The sequence below is a fragment of the Talpa occidentalis genome, unplaced genomic scaffold (assembly GCF_014898055.3).
Source record: "Talpa occidentalis isolate TD23 unplaced genomic scaffold, MPIMG_talOcc4v2.1 talOcc4.3, whole genome shotgun sequence".
NCBI lineage: Eukaryota > Metazoa > Chordata > Mammalia > Eulipotyphla > Talpidae > Talpa > Talpa occidentalis.
In genome coordinates this window covers 5,000,880-5,025,900 of record NW_023603184.1, presented here as the reverse complement: position 1 = coordinate 5,025,900, position 25,021 = coordinate 5,000,880, and the positions used below count along the sequence as shown (strand labels likewise).

General features: G+C 39.1%; 1 protein-coding gene and 1 non-coding gene across 3 annotated transcripts in view; both read right to left on the bottom strand.

Moving 5' to 3' along the window:
* CKAP5 (cytoskeleton associated protein 5) overlaps positions 1 to 25,021 on the bottom strand; it is a 77,962-nt gene that overhangs the window by 6,097 nt on the left and 46,844 nt on the right. For both annotated transcript variants that reach the window (XM_054699231.1, XM_037522354.2), the window contains 22 exons: positions 24,847 to 24,957; positions 24,520 to 24,612; positions 23,260 to 23,445; positions 22,739 to 22,833; positions 20,702 to 20,759; positions 20,490 to 20,615; positions 19,473 to 19,612; positions 19,173 to 19,347; positions 18,542 to 18,655; positions 17,399 to 17,527; positions 13,321 to 13,515; positions 12,805 to 12,940; positions 11,813 to 11,901; positions 9,940 to 10,065; positions 8,649 to 8,798; positions 8,156 to 8,359; positions 7,788 to 7,923; positions 7,155 to 7,348; positions 6,232 to 6,404; positions 4,873 to 5,046; positions 4,555 to 4,675; positions 768 to 947 (listed from right to left, as the gene is read on the bottom strand). In XM_054699231.1, coding sequence (XP_054555206.1) covers positions 768 to 947; positions 4,555 to 4,675; positions 4,873 to 5,046; positions 6,232 to 6,404; positions 7,155 to 7,348; positions 7,788 to 7,923; positions 8,156 to 8,359; positions 8,649 to 8,798; positions 9,940 to 10,065; positions 11,813 to 11,901; positions 12,805 to 12,940; positions 13,321 to 13,515; positions 17,399 to 17,527; positions 18,542 to 18,655; positions 19,173 to 19,347; positions 19,473 to 19,612; positions 20,490 to 20,615; positions 20,702 to 20,759; positions 22,739 to 22,833; positions 23,260 to 23,445; positions 24,520 to 24,612; positions 24,847 to 24,957 — 3,105 coding nt within the window. The remainder of the gene's footprint in view (positions 1 to 767; positions 948 to 4,554; positions 4,676 to 4,872; positions 5,047 to 6,231; positions 6,405 to 7,154; positions 7,349 to 7,787; positions 7,924 to 8,155; positions 8,360 to 8,648; positions 8,799 to 9,939; positions 10,066 to 11,812; positions 11,902 to 12,804; positions 12,941 to 13,320; positions 13,516 to 17,398; positions 17,528 to 18,541; positions 18,656 to 19,172; positions 19,348 to 19,472; positions 19,613 to 20,489; positions 20,616 to 20,701; positions 20,760 to 22,738; positions 22,834 to 23,259; positions 23,446 to 24,519; positions 24,613 to 24,846; positions 24,958 to 25,021) is intronic.
* On the bottom strand, positions 7,560 to 7,670 carry LOC119256454 (small nucleolar RNA SNORD67). The gene has a single exon (XR_005127784.1). It is a non-coding gene; the product is annotated as a small nucleolar RNA SNORD67 (small nucleolar RNA).

The window sequence follows — 25,021 nt, the reverse complement described above, 5'->3', positions numbered from 1 at the left end:
AGAGAGTATGAAACTTAATAGAGCAAGGAAGAAAACTTAGGCAGCATATTCTACTCAGCAGTATTTATTTTGTATTAAAAAAATTCAGAGGATTAGTAAAAATAAAAATCACCTTACTGCCACAAACCCTGAGCAACAGCCCAAATTAAATGGTGTGCTTCCTACCTGTTATACAAGTACTTTTTTTTTTCTTTTAAAGATTTATTTATTTATTTATACAAGCACTGGGTACAGTCAGAGGCACAGGGAGAGTGAGAGAATTCACCAGAGTCAGAGCGGAGAGCAGAACAGGCAGAGTGATGAAGTACACTGCTGAGGGGAGCAGCGGGCAGCAGGAGAGGTCTGCACGCCATGTGGGACCCTCGCCCGGCGGCCAGGGATCGAACCGGCACTGCAGAGGCTGCAGGCAGCTTCGCAACCCAGCGCTCAACCACTGCGCCACTGGGGAGGCCCACTGTTATACAAGTACTTTTAGTTTGAGCAGTTATTTGTGAAAAGCCAGCGAGGGCGTATCTTGCCCAATGGAGAAACTGAGAGGAAACAAACTTCTAGGTAGTTTGTATGCATCCTACATTTTCCCTAACAGTAAAGTAAGCCAGAGTGTTGCCCAATATCCAATGGAAGTGGTCAGCAGCTTGCGTGTAAAAATTCCACAGTGACATGGGACTCACGGGAACACCTGCACTGACTCAGGCTTTAGAGTCTTGGGGGGAGTCGGACGGGGCAGGGGGGACTGAAAGAACTCATGATCTGCAGAGGCGCCTTACCGAAATCATGTTGCCGATTATACAGCTGTACAGCTTGATGATCTCATCCTTCTCCAATTTCTCATCTGCCATGTGTGTGTTGTACACGAGTCTCAGCTGCATGAACGTGGCTATGAGAAACTGATCAATATGACCAGACATCGCTTCAGCCTTGTCCTCCTGCCTCAGGACCTCATCAATCTGATAGGGAAAAATTCAACGTATTTTCTAAGTAGCAGAAGGCACTAAAAGGATACCATTTATATTTACAGGCAAAGCACTTCCAATATCTCATCTTGAAAAAAGTTCAGTCACTGTACATAAAATGCGAGTCCTCACGGATTCAATCATTCAACCAATGTTTTCTGGTAAGATATGGTTTAGGTGAATTACCTGCAAATCCTATTTTAAGAGGTTCACTGTCTAGTTTAGAGAATAATCATCCCCATATTTGGATGTCCAATTTACTAAAAAGATTTTTTTTTTTTAAATATCATCATATGACTGATCATTCCAGCAGCTCTGAGAGGTAGACAGGGTTGAGAGTAAGATCTCCATTTACCAAATGAGAAAAACAAGGCTGAGAAAGACCAGAAAATAGTCCAAATGCAAGACTCAGGTTTCCCACATCCTGGTCCAGTGTTCTTTTTAGTTTGGTACATTGGTTGTCCTCTAATGGTTAGATATCACTATGGGAAAAACATGCATTTTGTATTTACTACATAAAACGATCTTTGTTTTTATGATTACATAAAATTATACCAGGAGACAACCAGGTCAATCTTCATAAAATAACAGCCTAAGACAACCAGGTCAACCGATCCTTTCATGCTGGGCTCACAATAGTCACCTCTAGGAGGCACCACTTATATAGACTACAATGTGAATGGTACCCCCTGGTGTTGGGGAAGCCAGTGGTCTTACTTCATTTACCCCCTTATGCATGTATACTCAATAAACACATTCACTTTCATATAACAAGAACTATTTAACAATGCTATTTCAATACACACACCAGGGGAAAAACGTGTTTTGGGGTGTGTGTGTGTGTGTGTGTGTGTATGAGCGTATTCCGCTTTTCCCAAGGTAATTAACAACCTGGTATATATTCTTTAATTTTCATAGACTGCATATAATTACATATATGGTATTATTCCTTCTACAAGATTACAGTATATACACTTCTTTGCATTAGCTATTCTAATTCCACATAAATTTATGAAAAGTCCTATAGTCAAGAGGAATAGACCTATTTTTATTTTTTAATTATTTTTTAAAGATTTATTTTTTATTTATACAATAGCTGAGGTACAGGCCAGAGGCGTGGGAGGGTGAGAGGATTCACCAGAGACAGAATGGGGAGCATAACAGGTAGACCGGCCAAAAGCACTGCTGAGGGGAACAGTGGGTGCAACAGGAGAGGTCTGCCCTGCCATGTGGCAATTTCCCTGGCTGGCCGGGAATCGAACCCGCACTGCAGAGGCTGCAGATAGCTTCACAGCACTGTGCTCAACCCGCTGCGCCACCAGGAAGGCCTAGTTCTATTTTTATTTATTGATTTTTTAAAAACTCCTTTTTTTAAAGTTTGATTTATTTATACAAGCACTGGGGTTCAGGCCAGAGGGGTGGGAGGGTGAGCGTATCTACCAGACAGAGCAGGGAGCAGAACAGGCAGAAGGACCGAAATACACTGCTGAGGGGAGCAGCGGGAGAGACAGGAGAGGTCTGCTGAGCCATGTGGGTTTCTCCCTGGCCAAGGATTGAACTCCTGCTGCAGTGGCTGCGGATAGCTTCACAGGTTGTGTCTTAACCCCTTGCGCCACCAGGGAAGTCCTATATTGGTATTTTGGCTATACTGCTTTTGCTTAAAAAGAACTAATAATTCATTTTTAATGTATGACAGCACTGTTGTCCCGGCCTCTCTTCCACCTGTATATTTATTACAGTTTTTACTTTCTGCTGCTCTGATGGTTTGAAAGTGATACTGTTACTAAAATTTGCACTTCTGTGTGCAGGACATCTTCTTATGTATTTAGAGGTCATCTGGATATCTTCTGTGATATGACTATTCCTCTCCTTTGGTCATTTTTCCATTGGCTTCTCTTTCTCAAGAGTGAATAAGAACTCCACACAAGAACTGGGGCTGTGTGTGTGTGTAAGAGAGAGGATTCACCAGAGGCAGAGTGGGGAACAGAAGAGGAGGAATGACTGAAATACACTGCTGAGGGGAGCAGCAGGCGAGACAGGAGGTCTGCTGTGCCATGGGAGTCACCTCCCTGGCCAGGGATCGAACTCGTGCTGCAGTGGCTGCTGATAGCTTCATAGTGCTGCATCTTAACCCCTCCCACCACCAGGGAGGCCCTACTGTAGGTGTTATTCCTTTATCAGAAACATGGGATGCAAATGTATTCCACAGCTATACTTGTTCCCGTCTCATTCTTATTTATATTTTCGCTCTCTAATAAGGTCAATAAGGGACTTTGGTTATTCAGAAGCCAAGAATCTGGGACTACTTGTCACTGTTTTCAGGTTCTCTCAGTGAAAAGAACAAGGGAGTATATGTATATTATGTACCTATATATAATATACGGCCTATAATATATATTTAGACACACACTCTCTCTCTCTCTCTCTCTCTGATACTAAGTTCTACATCTACATATTGTAAACCATGAGTTCATACTGACTGACCTGTTTAATTCTGGCCCAACACCAGAGTTCATTCCTTCTATATTTATAACACCTTCCTCTGACAGTGAGAAATCTGGCTCCCGTTTTTCCTTTTATTTGTTCCATCCCTCTTATGTAACTAATCTCCCATCTTTGCCACCAGCCCCTCTCCATGCATATGCCCACTTTTGCTTGGGCTTTGATTCCCAATTTGAGACTCTGACTTGCCACTGCACCCTCTCCAGCACATGTGGACATCACCCTGGCTGGGTCTGACTACCACACCAGACTGAGAGCTGCACAGACATCCTGTTCATCCTCCTTGGGCGCTGAGACCATCACATTATATCTTGCTAAAGCTCCCCACTCCCACGCCATGAAATGGATGCCTACCTTACTCTACCTACCTACTAGCTTTAGGACTGGACCATTAAGGAAGAGAAGGGGAAGAAAATGATTTTTAAAAAACAAGTGACTTCTTTCTCTTTGCTTAAAAATCTCAAATGGTACCCCTATCACTTAAAATTCAAACCACTGACCTTGGGGTTTTTAATGCTCTACACGATCTGGTCTCTAACTCTCAAATCTTTGTACCAATCTCTCCCTTGCCCACAATGTCCCAGGCACATGGGCCTTGTGCTGTTTCCTAGAATGGGCTCATTTCCTACCCTAGAGCCTTTGTAGGTCTGCCTACCAATTTGAGTAACTATTCAGTTCCTCTCTCCCATAATCCCACTCGAGCTATATGTACATAGTAGTTATTAATACCTGATATCTTCTCATTCACTTATTTGTCTCTACCCAGCAAACTCTAAATGAATTCCAGGAAATTTGGTCCCTGCTTACTCCCTGCTATTATCTCTGGCCTCTGGTGAATCCATGCAATTATAAAAACGCCAGGCTCTTTAGAGCTATGTCTTACGAGGCAAATGATGACTGTGACTTACCCTTGTACACTTTGTCAGTCAGGACAGTGCTCAGTGCTGCCTGCCATCCTGAATCCTAGGACCTGTATGCAGCCCATCACCATCACTTCAGCAGCCTCTGTCTCCACTGATGGAACTACATCGGTGGATGGAACTACACTGGTGGATGGAATCACCGATGGAACTACAATCCTGAGGAGCACCCCCATTACCTGTGTCAGCGCTTGGATGCTTGTGTTGATGTCACCACTGGCTACTTGGGAGATAATGAAATTGATTGTGGATGCTGTGTTGCTGTGCATATCATCAAAGTGTGGAGAAACAGCCCGGATCCTAGATCACATAGCAAAGGAGAAAATTCAGTCTTTATCACAAACACCCAGCAGTAGGAGTCATGCAGTTCTCCACTAGATCTAGGCCTAACTGCTGTCAGTTAGACCGGAAACATTCTGAAAAGTTCTAACTGCACAGCACACTCCTTCCACATATGCACTCTGATGGTCATACACCGCTTATAGAGGTTCACTCACTTGGGTTCAGGAATAAGGACTGGCTCAAAAATGTCATCCAGTTTGTGCTGAACAAGTTCTGGCATTTCACACCGCACTGTGCCATTGTCATTCTCAATCTCATCAAGATCCAGCTGGAATTCTCTGCGAACCATTTGGGCTGCTTCAGGATGCCCACTCATGCTTCGGGCTTGACTAGGGGAAGCAAAAAGAGGTTCTTGAACTAGGAGAGACTTCGTAACCAAAGGGCAAGAGGAGCACTGCCAACTGCCCCTAAGCTTTAAGACAGATGTACAACTTCTGGTTTCAGCCCCCCTGAGAGATTTAAATCCTTGCATCTAAGCAAGTGCCTTCAACGGGCAACAGCACTGGTTCATGAAACACTGGTACCTGAGCGAGCAGATAACTCTAACTTGTGTCTACAGTACCTGCCAAGTGATAAGTATTCTCTCTAGTTTATTAAAGAGACAATAAACTTTGTGCTGCCACTCTAGACAGGGCAGAAAATTACTTAATAAAGCAAACTTACATTGACTCAAAGCTCACTACTTCTGGTCCAAATTTTAAGAAAAATCTTGACTGGCTAACTCTTTTCCATTAAATTAACCAGTGTTTACTTTTTTTTTTTAATCATAAGCATCATTCCATGCAATATTCGGTACATTTTATACTTTGAGGGACAGTCAGTCACCTCTATATAGGAATAGTCACTCTTGACAGACCAAGGAAAGCACTGCACCCAATCACTTTAAAAGTTTCCAAATCCAAATTGGTTACAATTATATTCATGATACAACCCAAAACAGAGCTGTGTTGCTCAAAAGGCAGTATTTTGAGTTCCTAAGTCAATTTGGGCTGCATGCCTTTTACTTAGCCTTATCTGAAAAACAGGAAATCCAAATATAACACAGGGAAGAAGGTGAACCAATATTTTAGCCATGTGACACTGAACTGCCATTTCTGCTAGCCAGTGGACTCTTGTGAAGGTTTGATTCGTAGCATGGACACCATCTACCCTGGTTATAAACTGAAATAGTCACCCTCCAGAGGGGATGAATCCGAGTCAGAAGTTAGAAAGATATAAGAGCCCTGCTAATGAGAAATTAGCAGGCAGTACTTACATCCTATAAGTGCGATACATAATTCTGTCCACGGAAAAGCAGTGAAAGAAGGCACAAGACTATTTAGAAGTGGCTTTGAGACAAAGACAAAGACAATGAAGACTGAAGGATTAAACACCTGGTTACAAGACATTTACCTAGACACTTTGTCATGCATGATAATGGCTACAGGAACTCAAGACGTTACAGGATAAGCTCTGAGCACCCAAGGCAAAGTCCAAAAAAAAATGCTTTCAGATAACTATCTCCATCTACATACTTGAGTTTGGAAGACATGTCTTCAGCCAGGCCCTTGCGAAGCATGTTGGTGTTGGAGTTTACGCTCTGTGCGCGCTGAGGTTTCTCTTCCACCTGTTTTATTGGTGCAGCAGAAGGCCTCTTTGCTGATCTCTTAATCCTCTCCTCCAGCATGCTCATATCCTTTTCAGAAAGCTGTAAAAAGAGGCCACATTTAATTTATTAGCATGCCCGGCTACAGAAAAAAAATTTAAACATTAAAGGAAGCTTTCCCAGTTCTGCTATGTTGCCGCTAACTAGCTGTGTGACTATGGGCAAGAAGGTTCACTTTTGTTCATCTGTCAAGTCCCCCTCTGTTTGATCTCCTTCACCAGCCTGCAGCAACAATTAATCACACGAATACAATCAAAGTATTCAAGCACACTCTAAATATGTGTGCTACTAAGAGGTAACTGAAGTAAAGAACTGAGCAGCCCTAATGTGACTGATTCTCATAATGTGAGAAGCAGAACCTGAGATCTCATGTGCCTGCACAATCTGGCTCATGGCTGTAGCTCAAGACTCTCTTGACCTGACTGGAACCAGTATTGCTCATATACAAGTGAGTACTTGTTCACTAAAACTAAAACGTATTAAAACTCACAGAGTACATTGTCAGGCAGAATTTAAATCCTAGACTAGCTCAGATTTCTTGATTCAAAAATAGCTCATTTCTAAAGCAAATTGATGGATAGAATGCTCAGTAAAGAAAATCTGATTTCCAGTAAAACACAGAATGTCATACACCCTCAAGGGTTTATCTGGATTCTATGACACACTGATGGGTTGAGTTTAACAAAAAGTAGTAAAAATTTAGCTTGAGCGGAGTGGGAAGAAACCCGAAACCTTCACAATCCTGCAGTTCTTTTTACAATATGCTGACACTGCTCAAGAAAAGTCACTTACGTTTCCAATCAGCTTGAACACCTGATCGCCATGCACATTGTACACCGTGACGATGGTGTTGAGGGCGGCGTTGCGTACAGCGTTGTCACGGTCTCCTATATGAATTGCTATCTCCTTTAAGGCTTTTCCTGGGGTTGGCTGGCAAACATTCATGCCATAAGATTCAACCAGACAACCCAACTCTTCCAGGCACTCTGATGGGGAAAAAATGCTGGGTCAATGAGACTCAACACACATTTGGTATAGAGAATTATCTTCACTAGATACATTTCCCTGGGTACACAAGAAGAACTCAAAAGGCTTGTTCTGATTCTGTCTAGATTTTTTCCTAGTTTACTATCTTCTTACAAAGCATACAATGAAACAATGATATTAAAACAAGCGCTCTTGGAAGAGTAGGATGCCTGTGAGTCAGATGGCCCCTGTGCACTTGATTTTGTCACCAGGGTGGTACTGAGTGATGCCTGTATCACCTGATACTGTGGCTCCACCAGTGTGCAACTCATCACTCTCACAGTCCAAATGAGAAAGTTCGAATCAACCACATAGACACTGTAGACATTTCCTCATTCATACAGACACTTTCTTTTAGAGGTCACTGCTGCAGAGACTCAGTTTAAATTGTTGCTTCACCTGCTCTCTGCTTGGAGTTTTTGGATTTGGTTCCTTCCATGATGAAGGGGAACATCTTGCTGGCTGGGTAGACAAGGCACATCCGGTTCAGGATGGCACGGACATCTTTACGAATGACATCCTTTGGTTCTCCAACCTAGCCAACAGGAAAATAATGAAGAGTAAGGCATTTTCTGAATAGCAACCCCTTCCCCTCCCTCTTCTCTCCCCACTCCATGTTATCACTACATCTTGAAAGAAAAGGGGCATGGGACTGAGCAGGGGGAGGTATCATCCTATAACAAATCAAAGAGGAGAGGAACAAAAGTGTAAGAACTAAGGTCAGCTGGAAATTTGAGCAGCCTTCCAGGATACGAATACCACATTACCTTGAGGATGAGATAGGGGATGAAGGAAGAGGCTTCATTTTCGGTGAGATGGTACTCTTCCTCACTTAGCAGGGTGAAGAGCAATTTTAAATATTCGAGAGCTTTCATTAGAACACTTGTGTTGGTGTCAAAGAACCGCAGGGTAAGCCACTTTAAGATAAGATCCAGGCAACCAATGACACCCTCTTTTTCACTCTCCAAATGCTTAAAACAAAACAAGAAAAATCGACAAATGACTATGAAAATTTAAGTTCTATTAGGCAACTACTTTTTGAATTTTACTAGTGTCATAAAGAAAATGAGATTTTTAAACCTTCATTTAAGACCTAAAAGTATAGATACACAGTCTTGTATTCTGTAATAGCAAAATTGCTCTGAAAAAAGAGAATTGGTGTATTCCAGTTCCTTCTCAAGTCATGCAAACTTCTAATTATTTCATTGGCTCAGCAATTTCACTTGCCTGAGATATATACATATTCTGTTGCAAACTTACATCAACCATGACAGCAAGGGCTTTGTTATGATGCTGAAAGTCAGAGTGAAACATCTCATCTTGTAACCATTTTGCCACACAGCTAGACATCTGGGTTTTTAGTTGCTCAATGTATTCATCCCGTGGAGTAGTAAAATTCCATTTCAGCACCTGAAAAATGCCAGTTTGAAAAGGGGCTGTAAAGTGTTCAACTGAAATGAGGTAGAGAACTCTATTTCAAGCAGTGGCAGGAATTAATTTCATCGGCTATTTTAAAATTAAAGGTTAATTTGTAATTAAATATGAATGCAAAATGTACTCTCAAGCTATAACTCTAAAAATCTAGGAACAGCAATTCTTACTAGAAAAACCAATGCTAGTTTATTGTATAACATGGTGGGCACTGTTGGTACACTTCTAATAAAGGAAGAATTTAAAATGTACATACCATTCTGGGAATTTAAAGTAAATTTACTCACATACGTGCATAGAAACTACATTCTGAGATGCTTATGGCAATACAGTTCATAATGGTGAAAGACCAGAAGCAACTTAAATGATCAACATACAGTGGGTTGGGATGAGAAAGGTACACATACATAATGTAAAAATAAAAAGAATGAATGTACATATACATGCAGATATGGAATGATTTTTAAGGTATTTCACATACCATTGAAAGAGAAAAGTAAAGATAGAGAATAAAGATTAGGGCATGTTTCCATTTGCATAAAAGATGGTCTATATGTTTATACATACATGACTGTATCAGTATGGAATATTAGTATTTCTGGAGTCATACACACAAAAGAGCTGGTAATATGATCTTCCTCATGGAAGGAGACTGGAATGGGAGACAGGCTTTTCATACTATACTCTACACTTTTTGTACTGTTTGTATATATTTTGTAAAAATACTTTACCTAAAAAACCAAAATATCCTAAGAGAAATGATTGAACAAGGCAAACAGTCACCAAATCTGTCTTTAAGATATCAGATACAAGAAGGAATAAAGAAGTAGCCTATTACATATGTATAGTTGATAAAGATTAATACTTTCCATTCTTTAATATTTAAATTAAAAAAAACCTTTTAATCTCTTTGGATTAAAACAGGCAATAGCTCCATTCTATAGTGTCTTTTGTAGGAAACAGTGTTCTTATAGTTAGTGAAATAGTAAGACAACTGAAAAACAAAAGGTTCAGTTAATTATCAGATATTTCACAGTGATATGAATTTCAGGTAGCAAAATTATTTTTGATTAACAGAACAAGCAAAAAAGCTCCTAAAGACTTTTAACTCTTTCCTTACCTTTAATCCTTTCTCATCTTTCATCCTTTGCTCCTTTCCATTGGGAACAACAATAAAAATAGGACCGGACTTATCCTCATCATCCTTTAAGCTGGTTTTGCTCGGCACTTTCTTCCCCTGTGCACTCTACAACCAAGGTTCGGGAAGATCAATTAGTGAGGCTACGTCTCCTCATCAAGGTGATGGTGATGCCTAATAATAGGGCCCTATATAAGCCAGCAACACCTCTCTACACTTTCCACATGAAAGAAACAGATGGGGCCTAGAATCTTGCATATGTTCTGTTTATGCTTTTGTACAGGTTTTCTAGGAATTCTCGTAACATTCATTTTTTTTTTTAAAGGGGATACATTGGTTTATTTATTTTAAAGATATTTATTTATTTATACAAGCACTGAGTACAGTCAGAAGCGCAGGAGGGTGAGAGAATTCACCAGAGCCAGAGCAGGGAGCAGACCAGGCAGAAGGACCGAAGTACACTGCTGAGGGGAGCAGAGGGCGGCAGGAGAGGCCTGCGCACCATGTGGGACCCTCCTCCGGTGGCCGGGGAGCAGCTGGGGATTGAACCGGCGCTGCAGAGGCTGCGGGCAGCTTTGCAACCCAGCGCTCAAGCGCTGCGCCAGGGGAGGCCCCCTTGTAACACTCTTAAAGTAGCTGCTGGTTAGTCCTTGTACTGGTACTATAGTTGGAAAAGCCACTATTTTCTACCTTTGCTCTGGGTCACAGACTATTTTTGTTTATTGGATAGTTCTTTTCTTTCCTGAAATCCTCTGTTATTTCTAGCTTTCCATATTAATAACATTTGTGAATGGCATTCACAATTTTCATACCACTTAGTTGAGAAAGTTTATCTTTCCATATATAAATGTATATTTATCACTATACCTAGAGACCCTTTGAACCCATTTCTAAAGAAAGTTGCTAGAAACATTTAAAATGCTTAAGTTACTAAAGTGGGTTTTAAAAATAACCCAAGATTTAGAATGTCTGTGTTATCAGATGGAAAGAAAACTGAAAATTTGAAGTGATTCAAACCTTAATTAAAATAAAAAAAATACCCAGGGGTTATTTAAAGTTAAGTATAGAAAACATTTCTTTAAATTGTCTAACTCTCCATAAGGGCTAAAAAGATTGGTGATGCATTAAAGTCAATCCTGCTGGTGCTGGGACAGAAGGTATTTCCTTGCAGACTAGTCAGATCCTGCTAGTATGACAACTAAACAGACAGATTTGAAGAAAATTATCATCTGCCTTTCCTCAAATCACAATCAGCCTCAATGATTCTTCTGCCAGAGCTAAATGATTTCCTTCTCTTCACTCCTGCAAATTTTCATGAAAGATCTGCATGACACATACTATGACAGCAGCTCCTGAGAGCAGGTGTGTCTATGTTGAGGGCCTTATTAAAAATGAGCCACAGAGGGCCTCCCCAGTGGCGCAGCGGTTGAGCACTGGGTTGCGAAGCTGCCCGCAGCCTCTGCAGCGCCGGTTCAATCCCCGGCCGCTCCTCTGCAGCGCCGGCTCAATCCCCGGCCGCTCCCCGGCCACTGGAGGAGGGTCCCACATGGCGCGTAGACCTCTCCTGCCGCCCGCTGCTCCCCTCAGCAGTGTACTTCGGTCCTTCTGCCTGCTCTGCTCCCCACTCTGGCTGTGGTGAATTCTCTCACCCTCCCGCACTTCTGACTGTACCCAGTGCTTGTATAATTAAATAAATGAATGGATAAATAAATAAATCTTTAAAAAAAAAAAAAATGAGCCACAGAAACTTTAATAATTTATAATATCAAGAGTAGGAATGCTCTTTCATACATAATATGTCTTTCCCAATAGAATAACTCACTGCATAAACTCCAAGTATGCAGAATTACTGTACCTTTGCTTTAGAGGAAACTCCTAGAGCTTTGGTCTTTTTCGGATCAGGCTTGGATTCTACAGTGCTGGAAACGGAATCTTCAACAGGTGCTTTGAGATAAAAAGCATGGAATATAAATTCAAATACCATATTCTGGGCAGGTAAGTATATAATGATTAAAAAAACCCTGCAGTCTTAAGTGTATCAATTTATAGCGTTTTATTGTTTTTTTCTCCCAGAATTTCTCTATAAGAATAACCTCAAAAAATTAATTCAATAAAGCTACTTTTCCTTTTTTTCAACATTTAAACTGCTATTTTAAAACAATTTTCTAAATAGAAGTTAAATAAACCTAGATTGATACTTCCTTAAGGACAGGGCCTGTCATCTTTGATACTCAGTATTAACTACATAGCAAGATTCTAATAAATGTTACAATTGAATATATATTTTGATATCAACAGTTTTACCATGTAAAATTTCTAAGTTTACATCGGCTATTTCTATCCCACCAAACAGAATGTATGTAAGTTCTAAGTCTAGAAGAGAAGACAACTCATTTGTGATTGAGTAAGTTGGATTCTGTGCTGATTCAGGCACTGGCTGGCTATTTGGCCTTGTGCAAGTCAACTAACCTTTATGGATGCGCTCATATGTTAATAAAGGGGATTAAGCTGGAGGGCCTCAGTTCCCTGCAAACTGTAATATCCAATAGCAGAAAATAGTTGTGGAAACCTTAAAAATAAGAACGGAACACTTGCTTTCAGGAGCATTTCAATGTGCTACTCCAAACTCCTTTTTGGACTTGGAAACCAAATCAATCATCAGCAAGGTACCTGGCAAAAAACAGGTACTTGACAAATGTTTGTAAACGAAGGGTAAGGAAGAAGAGAAGGAAGGAGGGCTTTGGATATAAGTGGTGAGGAATTATGATAAAAAATGAAAACTGGATTTCTTTTTAGAATTCCCTTGGGCTATATCCTTCCCCTTTAACCCCCTTGAAATAGAGTTACCTGAGGCAGGCTGGAATTTGGCTGAAGATGACCCTCCCATTGGTTTGGAACTTGCTTTAGCAGGTGCAGCAGGCTTGGCTGGCATGTTAGCTTTGGCTTTCTCTAGCATGGCCAACACCTGATCTTTAGAAGTTGGCTAGGGAGACAATATAACAGAATAAGCCACATAAATGATACACTGATGCTGTGTTCACAAAGAGATCTGCTGTCAAACAAATCATTGAGCTCCTACTTTTGAAATACCAATGAAGTGAGGCAGCACCCAGTAGAAGAGAGGTAACATACATTATGAAGTCACACTAAATTAGCTACCATTCTAGAAGGTCACAGTTTTTAATCCCTGCACAGTCAGTAGATTCTTTAGAAGCTCTCTACTGCTTAATATTTTATTTTTGCTTTCATTAGGATTTCAAGGTGAAACTCATACAAAGTAATACGATCTTTTGTCTATAGAAATTTATGTTAAGTATTTTTCTAAATGGTCTTTAGCCATTTAGCAGCAGCAACAAGTAGTACCTTTAGTTTCCCAGTAGCCTTGGCCATTTTCTCATATCCTAAATGCATCATGAAGAATGGCAAGGCGTCCTGGGCCTTCTTCCGCACGTCTCCATTACGATCCTCCAGGCAGGAGTAGAGATGAGGAACACAAAGGATCAGGTCTGTGGGGGTGGAACGCAGAGTGGGTAGTTTCTCAGCCAGCCAGCCCAAAAGCTGCCAAAAGAAATAGAGATGAGTTACACAGTTCAAGAGGATACTGACATTGATCTCAGGTTTAATAATTTTATCAATACGAAACAGTAATTTGCTGTTACACTACAACTTTCCTATACAAAGTCAGTAATTTCCATTATTCAAGAACTGTGCCCGCTCAACCACAAAAAAGAACTATATTTAAATAAATATGCAATGACAATCATCTTTAAGACAAAGACATAGTTCTTTGGATCACATTTGGGTGATAAATTATAAAGCTCTAATAGTTCTTAATGATTTTAAATATGAAAAATTTTCACCTACTTTTTACTTTTTTTTTTTAATTCTAAGAACTATTCAATGAGAAAAAACCCAAAACATTTATTTGATCGGAAAATGACAAATTCTACCAGTTCTGTTTTTAACCCTACATTTTTTCCCCATCCCCCTAAAAGAATTCTTAATTTTTTTTAATTTTTTTAATTTTTTTTTTATTTTTCTAGAGGCATGTTTTTATTTATTTATTTGTTTGTTTGTTTTGTTTATACATGCACTGGGTACAGTCAGAAGCACGGGAGGGTGAGAGAATTCACCAGAGCCAGAGCAGGGAGCAGAGCAGGCAGAAGGACCGAGTACACTGCTGAGGGGAGCAGCGGGCAGCAGGAGAGGTCTGCGCGCCATGTGGGACCCTCCTCCGGTGGCCAGGGAGCAGCCGGGGATCGAACCGGCGCTGCAGAGGCCGCGGGCAGCTTCGCAACCCAGCGCTCAATCGCTGCGCCACCGGGGAGGCCCCTTAATTTTATTTTTAATCGAAATTTTTATTGGGATGATTGTCGATTCACAAACAATTATAAGAAATAATGCAGAGACCGCAGGCACACTCAATTTCCTCCAACAGCAGCACTTTAGGAACTATACTATAGTATCCCAACCAGGGTACAAACATCACATTTCTCTGATCTTATTCAGACTACCTCAGCGTAACTTGTTCTTATTTGTGTAAATATGTGTATTCAGTTCTATACAATTTTTATCATGTGTTAGTACAATAGCCACCATAACCAAGATTCTGAATAGTTCTATCACAAGACACTGTCTGGCATACTTTTTATGGTCACAGCTATCTCCCTGATCCTCCATCCCATCCCAATCCCTAGTAACTACTAATCTGTTATCCATTTCTAAAGTTTAGTCATTTCAAACATGTTAATATATGAATGGGATCACACAGTATATAAGTGTTTGGGTTTGGTTTTTGTCATTCTGCATAATTCATTATTCCTTAGAGATTTCTCTAAATAGTTGCATGTATCAAACAACAATGCATTTCCTTTATTACTAACTAGTATTATATACACAGACATACAACAGTTTGTGTAACACTTACTTGTCAAAGGGTATCTCTGCTGTTTCCTGTTTTCAACTATTCTGAATGAAATTGCTGTGAGTTTCTGTGTAATCATTCCTAACGTGTACCTTCATTTTTATTTTTCTAGAAGAAATACCTCAAGATTGTAACTGTTGGGTCATTCTTCATGTAACTTCATGTTTAGTTTTTTTTTTTTTAAAGATTTATTTATTTATTTTATACAAGCACTGGGTACAGTCAGAAACACAAGAGGGTGAGAGAATCCACCAGAGCCAGAGTGGGGAGCAGAAAAGGCAGACTGACGGAATACACTGCTGAGGGGAGCAGCAGGTGTGGCAGGAGAGGTCTGCGTGCCATTTGGGACCCTCACTGGCCACCTGGGGATCAAACCGGCGCTGCAGAAGCTGCGGACAGCTTCGCAGCCCAGCGCTCAACTGCTGCGCCACCGGCAATGCCCATGTTTAGTTTTAATAATAAGCTGTCAAACTGTTTATTGGAGGGCTGTACAATTTTACATTTTCTATTGGCAAAATGCTCAAGTTTCCCCATATCTAGCATTTGGTGCTGACACCTTTTTTTAGCAATTCAGGTAGTTGTGTAGTGATATCTCATTTCCCTGACAAATAATGTTGGATCATCTTTCATGGGCTTATTTACCATCTGCATATTACCTTTTAATGAAATACCTGTTCATATTTTTGTCTATTTTCTAACTAGATCTTTTTTACTGTTGAGTTTTTAAGAGTTCTTTATATAGTTTAGATACTAGTCCTGTATCATATGTAAATATTTTCTCCCACTTTGTAGACTATCTTCTCATCTTTTTCACATGGTCTTTTGTACTGTAAGTTATTAATTTTGATGAGGCATAATTTGTTAATTTTTGCTTTTATAAACTGTAGTTTTTGAGTCAAGTTTTAAGAATTCTTTGCTAGCTACCTCTATTGCCTGAAGATTTTCTCCTGTTACCCTTTAAAAGGTCTATACTTTCATAGTCTACATTTAAGTCCATGATTGCTTTTGAATTAATTTTTGAATAAGATGTGAGGTTTAGATCAAAGTTTATTTTTTTGTCTATGAATATTCAATTGTCCAGAATCATTTGTTGAAAAGACTGTCCTTCCTCCAGTGAATTTAACATTGTCAAAAACTAGTTGTTCATAATTTTATCACTAAAAGAAAAAAAAAACAACAACAAAACTAGTTGGTCCTATTTTTGTGGGTCAATTTCTGGTTCTCCCTTCTGTCCCCATGGGCTGTAGGTCTATCTTGCCCCTGCCACATCAGTGTCTTGATCATATGAGCAACATCATAATATATGATAGGCTGCTTACTTTTTCTTAGCTTTTCTAGGGCCCATGTCTTTCCAAAGAGATTTTTAGAGTAAGTTTGTCTATAAAAACTTGCTGGAATTTTGATAGGATTTACATTAAATTTAATGATCAATTTAGTGAGAGTTAACATCTCTATTATGTTGAATCTTCCAATCCAAGAACATGTCTCTCCATTTATTTAGGTCTTCCTTGAATTCTTTCATCAGCATTCTACAATATTCCATATTTGTTTTAGTGTATATCTAAGAATTTCACTTTCTTTGGTTTGGTGGTTAATTGTATTGTGTTTTAAATTCTGGCTTCTGCATGTTCATTATATTATAAAGAGATGACACTGATCTTTGTATACTGATTTTGTAGCCTGCAGTCCTACTGAACTCATTTATTAGTTCTAGGAGCTTATTTACAGATTGGGATTTTTGTATACAAATAGTCAGGTTATTGCAATTTTAAGATAGTTTTATTTATTCTTTTCCCAAAGAATGTGCCTTTCATTTCTTTTTCTTGCCTTACTGTAGTGACTAGAACTTTCACTACTGTAGTGCTAAGTAATACTAGTGAAAGTAGGTATCTTTCCCTTATTTCCAGTTTTGGGGGAAAGCTTTGTTTTTACCATTAAGTATTATATTATTTGTAGAATTTTTGGTAGATGTTCTTTGTCAAGTTGAGCTAATTCTACTACTAACTTGTTGAGAGTTTTAATCATGAATAGGTGTTCGTTTTTCTCAAATCCAACTTCATTGTCAACTGAAATGGAATGATTTTTTCTTGTTTAGCCTGCTGGCAAGCTGGACTACACTAATAGGTTTCTAAAGTTGAACTCTACATTTATATTTTGATTAAAACCTATTATTTTACTGTTTAAGATCTCATGAAAAAGAAAATTCCACCAAAAGTTTAGTCCTTTAAAAATCTGTTAAAAAAGCACATGAAAGGAGGGAAACGAGGGATTGGGGTCAAATCAGGGGGTTGCAATTGTATGGGGAATATAAAAACAAAAAAAATAAATTAAAAAAGCACATGAAAGGAAAAAAGAAGCATGTGAATAACAAAAGCTCCAGGAAATTGTTTTATTTTATTAACTGTTTTATAACGAACTTATCCTATTTGTACATGTGTATTTATAAAGTAGGTCAAGCCTCTGGGAAGGTAAATGCAGGAGTGAAGCATGGGCTTCTATGGTATTTGTACTACTGACCTCTTGCCTTAAGAAAGGATTTTCCCTTTTGAGCTCTTCAGAAAGATCTTCTCCCTCCAGCCATTCCTTCATGCCAGTCTGTTCTGCCCAAGCATTCACAGTTGCTAGGGCAGCAGCTCGAACATTGTTCTGAATGGAGAAGAAAATTAGTAAAAAATAACATCAACGATGGCTTACAGGTAGGGAGTGAAAAGCTTATTAATTTGTAAACAATGGAAGTTTCTTTGTGGTTCACATGAACCTACTTGGCACCATCTTCTCTGAAGAGAAGCTAGTTCTCTAACTCAAAAATAAAGTAGAAACATAAAACTCTGCTTGTAAGGCACTTGTACTCAGTTAAATAGGCAAAACAGTAACTTGGGCATAAAATATCAAGTACAGTGAATAAACTATTAGGCTTTGTTTCATGAGTCTCTGAGGGGTTTTATGTCTGTGGTTATCTGCTAAAGAATATAATCTTATATGTTAGGATTTGAACATGTATGTTTTTTTATTAATTTGCATTCATAAATGAGAAGCACATTTTGACACACAAAAAAGTTAACATATCCCAATTCCTTAAATTAAAGAATTTATGCCAAAGTAAAGAGATATTCAAATAGTAAGTCCAGGGCTTACAACTGTAAAACTGCAAATATCTTACTGAATTACTAGAAGAACCTGCAATACCCTGATACTATAGTTCAGGGAAAAAAGGTAAAAAATAAATACATGACCCCAAATTCAGATATTTATATTCACCCTTTATTTTTTTTTTTCCAAGATTTTTTTTTTTTTTAATTTATGCATACAAGAGCTGGGGTACAGGCCAGAGGTGCAGGGGGTGAGAGGATTCACCAGAGACAGTGGTGAACAGAACAGGCAGATTTACTGAAGTACACTGCTGAGTGGAGCAGTGGGCGAGTCAGGAGAGGCCTGTTGTGCCATGTAGGTTGCTCCCTGGCTGGCTGGGGATCGAACTTGTGCTGCAGAGGCTGTGGACAGCTTCATAGGTTGCGTCTTAACCCTTTGCCCCACCAGGGAGGCCCCTATATTCACCCTTTATATCAATACTTTAAACAATGATGTCATAATCAGAGTAGAAACCACAGCCCAAGAATGGTGGCCTATTCCAGAATGGAGCTGTGGTGAAAAGAGGCTTACCTTGCTGTCTCCAAGTACTGTGATGATAGGGATGCCTAAATTCTTCACATGCTGCTTGATGTTGGGGCCCATGGCTACTGCCAATTGCTGCAGGATATTCAAAGTCTGTTGCACCTGAATAGGAAGGGTAAAAAGGTTTACATTAGCCCCATGAGCAAGCTGTGGTCAATGTTTTGCAAGTTTACTGCTATGTAGTCAAGGCATTAGGCAGTTAAGAGACAGAGGAGTATGTCATGATGCTATTCTAATAAAACTGGAGTATTAAAATTCTAAACCAGAGGTTATACTGCTTCACAATTTTATAAGGTAAAATCTGGTTTAGAAAAATCCTGACATAAAAATCTAAATTGAAAAATCAGAAGTCAGGCATGCACTTTACAAGTGGTTTTATGTAAATATATTTAATATTGGATTTCTGAAAAGAGCAAATTTGAGATTCATGAAAATTTGATTAATAAACCTGCCAACTATTTTGATGCACATTTAAGAAATTAAAGGCAGTTATTTCTAGTTCAAGGTAAATAAAATAAAGTACACTTTTTTTTTTTTTGCTAGTGAGGATGACATTGAAAAAGAATTTTCTGCAGTGAGGAGAGGAGAGAGAAAAAGAAAAGGCATATACTATATGTACCAAGATTTTATTGGAATCATTGAGTCGACCCTTCAAGGCAGTTGGAAGTTCGCCTATATTTGGCTGGATAAATTTTGCTTCATTGATAATGGCTGCCACTTCATCTAGGCCTTCTTTCCTGATCTTCCAATTCTTGTCTCCAATCTTAGACACCAACTCTGAAGTGATTTTATCACTAAACAAACAAAACAAAAACCAGAAGAAAGAACCCTTAATTTCAGATCCTAAAAGAATGCTGTTACTCTTGAGAAGATACCTAAGAATTCAGTACAATAAATCATTTCACAGGTCAAAACCTACCTGATTTCTGTCCTTGGCAGAAGATCAACAACATCATTGCCCACATCATCTGGTTCATCCCCATCTTCTCCTTCTTCTGTACCACTTGTGCTGTGCTTTGAAATCCCTCTGGTTGGAGCTGGTGGGTTCTGTCCCTGCATCTACACAAGAACAAATAAATCAGTGAGGCCAATGACTTTGACAAATATGAGCGGAAACAAGCTAGAGAAAGGTGCTTGTACCAATGTCCATATTCCTTCATAATATTTAATATTTAGGGGCCTCCCTGGTGGCGCAAGGGGTTAAGACGCAACCTATGAAGCTGTCCACAGCCACTGCAGCATGAGTTCGATCCCCCGCTGGGGACCTACCCACATGGCGCAGCAGACCTTTCCTGTCTCGCCCGCTGCTCCCCTCAGCAGTGTCTTTCAGTGACTCTGACTGCTCTGTTCCCGCTCTGTCTCTGGTGAATCCTCCCACCCTCCCCTCACACCTCTGCCCTGTACCCCCAGTTCTTGTCTGCATAAATAAATAAATCTTAAAAAAGTAATATTTAGAGCGTAAATAATTTAATTCCCACTTAGATTCCAATTTTGAGACTACATGGCAAAAGGTATTTTTATACATTAGACTATGACTTCTCAATTATGAATCTGTGTTTTGATTTGTATGTCCAACACAATTAAAGGCTTATGTTAACACTTAGCAATTCTGACTAGGAAGTTTATTCAAGGAGGGTGAAGTTCCTTTATTTTAAATTTTGAAAAATGTTATGTTGAATATACTTTTTGAATAGGCAATATATTCAAAATATTTGACATCCCAAAGGTACAAAAGGATATAAGGCAGAAAATCTCCTGTCCTATATAGCTGCCATAGCTGCCCAGTTTTCTTTCTCAGACCACTATCGATTTCTTATGTACTCTTTCCAGTGCTATAAAAGCAAATACATATTCTTTATTCCAAAGGGTTAAAGGTTTAACTAATATATGAGTATTTCCCAGTTCATCAATGGATTGTACATTCTGGAATCTTTACCTTCTCAAATTCTGCATCTATCTGGGAGAGGAGGGCAGGCTTTTCATCCTCAAAGAACATTCGCAAAGATGGACCAACATACAGATACATCACACCAAGCAGAGTGATAGCAGAAGTTCTCACAGCCTGTCAGAACAAAAAGAACTTTCTAAATCAAAACAGAACCACAAAGATGACTGTCCTGTTCCTATATATATGCTGTATATACTCACTGGGTTTGTTGCAGCAAGAGCTGTCTTCACATTGCTAATGAAAGCTTTTACATTCAATCTAGAAGAAATAACATTCAGAATTAAAAACAAAAGAACCCCGCCAAACACTCCATAGAATTTTATAAAGCCACAGTCTGGAATTGGCTCCCCTGGGATTTATCTATTCTCTTTCAATACTCATGTAAATTGTGCTTTAAAATACATACTATCTATATGCTAACAACTTCTAAATCCAGTGATGATCTCTCTCCTGAGTTCCAGGTTTCTATACTCAATTGCCTCTCTGACACTTGCATTTGTATGTCAAATATATGTCCTACATCTGTCAAAATAAAATTCCTGATAGTCCACATCCAAGCCAAAACATATTCTTCCCACAATTTCCCCTACTTTAGTAAAGCCTCATATCATTCTAATTGCTTTCTTATGTCCAATATCCTAGTTAGTCTACTTTCAAAAATACACATTCTTGACAGTATTATTCCAATAGGCTATTTTTTTTTTTAAAGATTTATTTATTTATTCATACAAACACTGGATACAGTCAGAAGCACGGGAGGGTGAGAGAATTCACCAGAGCCAGAGCAGGGAGCAGAGCAGGCAGAAGGGCCGAAGTACACTGCTAAGGGGAGCAGCAGGCGGCAGGAGAGGTCTGTGCGTCATGCGGGACCCTCCTCCGGTGGCCAGGGAGCAGCCGGGGATCGAACCAGCGCTGCAGAGGCTGCGGGCAGTTTCGCAACGCAGCGCTCAACCACTGCTCCACCGGGGAGGCCCCCAATAGGCTATTCTAGTTGGTCTCCCTGCTTCTATCCTGGACATTCACTATCTGTTTTAACTATAGTCGGAACAATCCTATTACTCTTCTGCTCAAAATTCTTGAATGGGGGGACTCCCTGGTGTCGCAGGCAGTTGAGCACTGCGCTGTGAAGCTGTCTGTAGCCTCTGCAGTGCGGGTTCGATCCTGGCCGGCCAGCGAGAATTCCACATAGCGCAGCAGACCTCTTCTGTCTCGCCCACTGCTCCCTTCAGCAGTGTATTTCTTCAGTCTGCCTGTTTTGTTCCCCGCTCTGTCTCCGGTGAATCCTCTCACCTTCCCGTGCATCTGGCCTGTACCCTGGTTCTTATATAAAAATAAATAAATCTTTAAAGAAAAATTCTTGGTTTCCAACTTATTCAAAAGGAAAATATTCTTCACCTGGCTTATGTCATGCCAAGAGATTGGTTTTATGTCAAAAACTATACAATCAAGAAGAGATTTATAACCATACTCTCAACTATGTACACCACAGATAATAACTAGTTTTCTAGAATAGTAGTTCTTCATTTGGTAAAACTCAAACATTTTTACAAGATATTAAAGGACATTGTAAAAAGCAGCAGCATGTGTGGAACAGCAGAGTATAGCAGTTTTAGTATTTTCTCTTGGAACCAGAATGCCTGGAATTAAATCTTGGTTTTGCTTTTTTCCAAGCGCCGATTTAGGCAGATTACTTCAGCTTTGGTTCCCTAGTTCCTCATCTATAAAATGAGAATAGGTTTTATGAGAACTCATCAAATGAATTATTATCTAGCAAGTGCCTAGCATAAAGTTAGCACTGTAAAATTTTATTAAACGAAATAAACAAATGTGTTCAATATGTAAGTAAGTTAGGGAAATGGTGAGTTAAACAAAATTAAAAAATCTTCTCTATGCAGGGTCTCTGAGAATCTTTAATTCACCTATGTATACTAAAGGTGTCTATACAAATGTGATTATATGTAGTAATTTTCATCTGACTAGAAATCCTTGGAGTTGGCTTTTCTACGGGGGCAGTTATTAACACTTGAGGAAAAGCAACTCATAACTCTAGTATTAGTGGATATCAAAATGTGGATGCACAAGCCAACAAAGACTTTTGAAACAAAATGGTTTTATTTTACATACATTAGCCCAACTCTGGCATCTCAGAAATAAGCAGAGAAGGCTGACAAATATAATCACCAATTAGAGACTGGTAAACAGTAAATTATTCTGTACTTGATTTATTTTTGACTTACCCAGAAAAACCAAATTCTTTTATTGCATTTGATAGCCAATTCAGAGTTTCTGATTGATTCTTAGGATTCTTCTGTGAGAAGGCCATTGACATAACCTGCAGCAGGAGCAAAAGCACAACAGATCAGTGTTATCTCTCATATTTTTCAGCATGAAATTAGGCAGAAGCAGATAAGCATGGTTTTTCTGATGCTGAAACAATTGCAAGAATGTCTTAGAAATAAAATATTTCTTTTGCTTACATCAGAAAATGAGGTAACAGACAATAGTATTAAAACTTTCTGGACTATTTTACAACTTTTCATCTGAGCCTATAGACGAAAATATCTTACGAGAATATTATTCTCATGTTTAATAGAATATACTCGACTAAGATAAATTTTTATTATCAAGCAACAGTATATTATTGAAGGTAAAAATAAAAAAGTATCAAAAATGATTTACTTGAGAAGATAAGAACTAAAGTTCAATTAGGAAGTGTAAATAAAAATTTGGGAAAAATTTAAAAAGTTGTGTGACTAACCTGTTCTGCTGTCCATGGCAACAGACAAGCTTCGGCTATTGCTGTCATAGCTTCTTTTGCATTGTTCCCACACTTCACATCTCCAATCTTGTCTACAAGGCCATCTAAAACTATCTGAGCTGAAGTTTTAGAAAAATTTCCCTTCTGGGCGATCAAAGCAACTATGTGAAGCTTCATTTGCATCACCTGAAACAAGAATAAGTATAAGTATAAGTAAGCCAAAGATGCTTATTTTTTTTTTACTTATTTTTTATAACAGCCTGAAGATACAACAGGAATAGCTAAGAATACAACCAAACTAAAATCAGAATATTAAAGAAGCAAAATAATTTTTATCCTTTAATTGATAGTAATTAAATTATATAATTGACAGTGAAGAGAGAAAATAAAACAAACCATTTAATGTTTTCAAATATTTACAATGTTAACACATGGAAAGTTTATGAATCAAAAATTCTGATATGTATGTAATGTGACAATGGCAGACATATAGGACTGGGGTTTTCTTTGCCAGTGAATATTTCCCTTTGTCCTGTTGAATATTTAAATAGTAAGTGTTGGTGAACAGGTAGACAAATTGGAACTCTCATGCACTACTGGTGGAAAAATAAAATGATGCCATCACATTGGAAATCAGTTTAGCAGTTCCTCAAGAAGTTAAGCATAAAATTACCATCTGACCTAGTAATAACTGAAATGTGTTCACATGAAAACTTATACACAAATTTTCACAGCAACATTATTCACAATATCCCAAAAAGTGGAAATGACACAAATCAACTGGTGAGTTGGTAAATAAAATACAGCATGGGGTCTTGGTGCTATCACCATTACGACCTGAGTTCAATCTTCAGCCAGGGAACTAACCCACACATGGTCCAGCAGATGTCTCCTGGCTTGTCCTCTGCTCCCCTCAGCAGTGTATTTCAGTAGATCTGTGTGCTCTGCTCCCCACTCTGTCTCTGGTGAATCCTCTCACCCCCTGCATCTCTGGCCTGCACCCCAGTTCTTCTACACAAAAATAAAATCTTTAAAAGCCACACACAGGGCCTCCTTGGTGGTGCAAAGGGTTACATGTATTTCAGCAGTGTTTTTCAGTAGATTTGCCTGTTCTGTTCCCCACTCTGTCTCTGGTGAATCCTTTCACCTCCCTGCACCTCTGGCCTACTCTCCAGTTATTGTATATGCATAAAATAAATTAAAAAAAAAATCTTAACAAACAAACAAACAAACAAACAAATAAATAAATAAATAAAATACCTGAAAGTTAGTTTCTTTCCATCCAGGTTTCTTGGCCAGCATTCTCACTAATGCCTGGCACGGCATTTCCATTCGCTCCATCAGTTCAACAGCCTTGAAGTAAAACAAGAGGATAAGAGAATTACAGGGTTAATGATTAATTCCACGGGGATGGTATACACCTAAGTCAAATAAATGGCTACCTCTGAAAGAGGGAGGGAGTGGAAATGAGGGCTACACAGGATGCTGTTCACTGGTTATAAAACACAGCAATTAGGACAATTTCTTCATTTATCGATTTAATTGTTTCTAATTTTTTTCACACTCAAGTCATCCCTCTACACTCACCTTTTGGAACTCTTCCATACAAGCCAGCCTTTCCTTCCAGTTGCTGCTGTCTAGAAGTGGTATACAGGTAGCGGGAAGGACAGCTGACGCTTTTTCTTCACATACTTCTAGCTGTAAGATACAAAACATTAGGCTTCCATCATGCCACCATAAAGGCACAGTTTCAGTAACTGTT